At 62.8% G+C, this 489-nt stretch overlaps 1 protein-coding gene across 1 annotated transcript in view; it reads right to left on the bottom strand.

Annotated features, from left to right (window-relative positions):
- The window catches only part of LOC103612944 (small conductance calcium-activated potassium channel protein 2-like), an 18,162-nt gene extending 17,698 nt beyond the window's left edge, over positions 1-464 (bottom strand). The window contains exon 1 of the mRNA XM_017730283.1: positions 38-464. Coding sequence (XP_017585772.1) covers positions 38-464 — 427 coding nt within the window. The remainder of the gene's footprint in view (positions 1-37) is intronic.
- Between the last annotated feature and the right edge of the window lie 25 nt (positions 465-489).

Genomic DNA, 489 nt, shown 5'->3' with positions numbered 1-489 from the left:
CTGGAGGGGGTGAGCTCGCTGACGTTCAACTGGCTACTCTGCCGGGAGGAGGCGGAAGTGGAGAGCGGCCAGGAGTGAGTCCTGAGGGCACCCGAGAGAGGCGAAGAAGGGCAGAGCAGCGAGGGCAGGTTATCCCTCGCTGCTGCTACAGCGGCCCCATAGTAGGTGCAGTTGTTGCACTGGAGGCATAGGGTCTGCTGCTGCTGTGGCTGCTGGAGAAGACTCTGCTTGTCCTGGCTGTGCTGCTGCTGCTGCTGCGAGTAGAAGCCCGTCTGGAACTGCAATGGTGTTTCCATGTCAGAGGCCTTAAAGCCGCAGGAGCACCAGGCAGTGGTGGTGGTGGTGGTACACCCTGCGCAATGCGTTATGGTCGACAGGGGAGAGGCCTGCTGCCTCCACGAAGGGCCCATCCCGGCTTCCGTAGGATTCAGCCGATTGGTCGGGCGGACCAAAACAAGGCGCATCTCGTCGGGGGAGACCGGCTGCGGC

This window comes from Corvus brachyrhynchos, unplaced genomic scaffold (genome assembly GCF_000691975.1).
Source record: "Corvus brachyrhynchos isolate BGI_N302 unplaced genomic scaffold, ASM69197v1 scaffold663, whole genome shotgun sequence".
NCBI classification, from domain to species: Eukaryota; Metazoa; Chordata; class Aves; order Passeriformes; family Corvidae; genus Corvus; species Corvus brachyrhynchos.
This window is presented reverse-complemented; position numbering and strand designations above follow the sequence as displayed.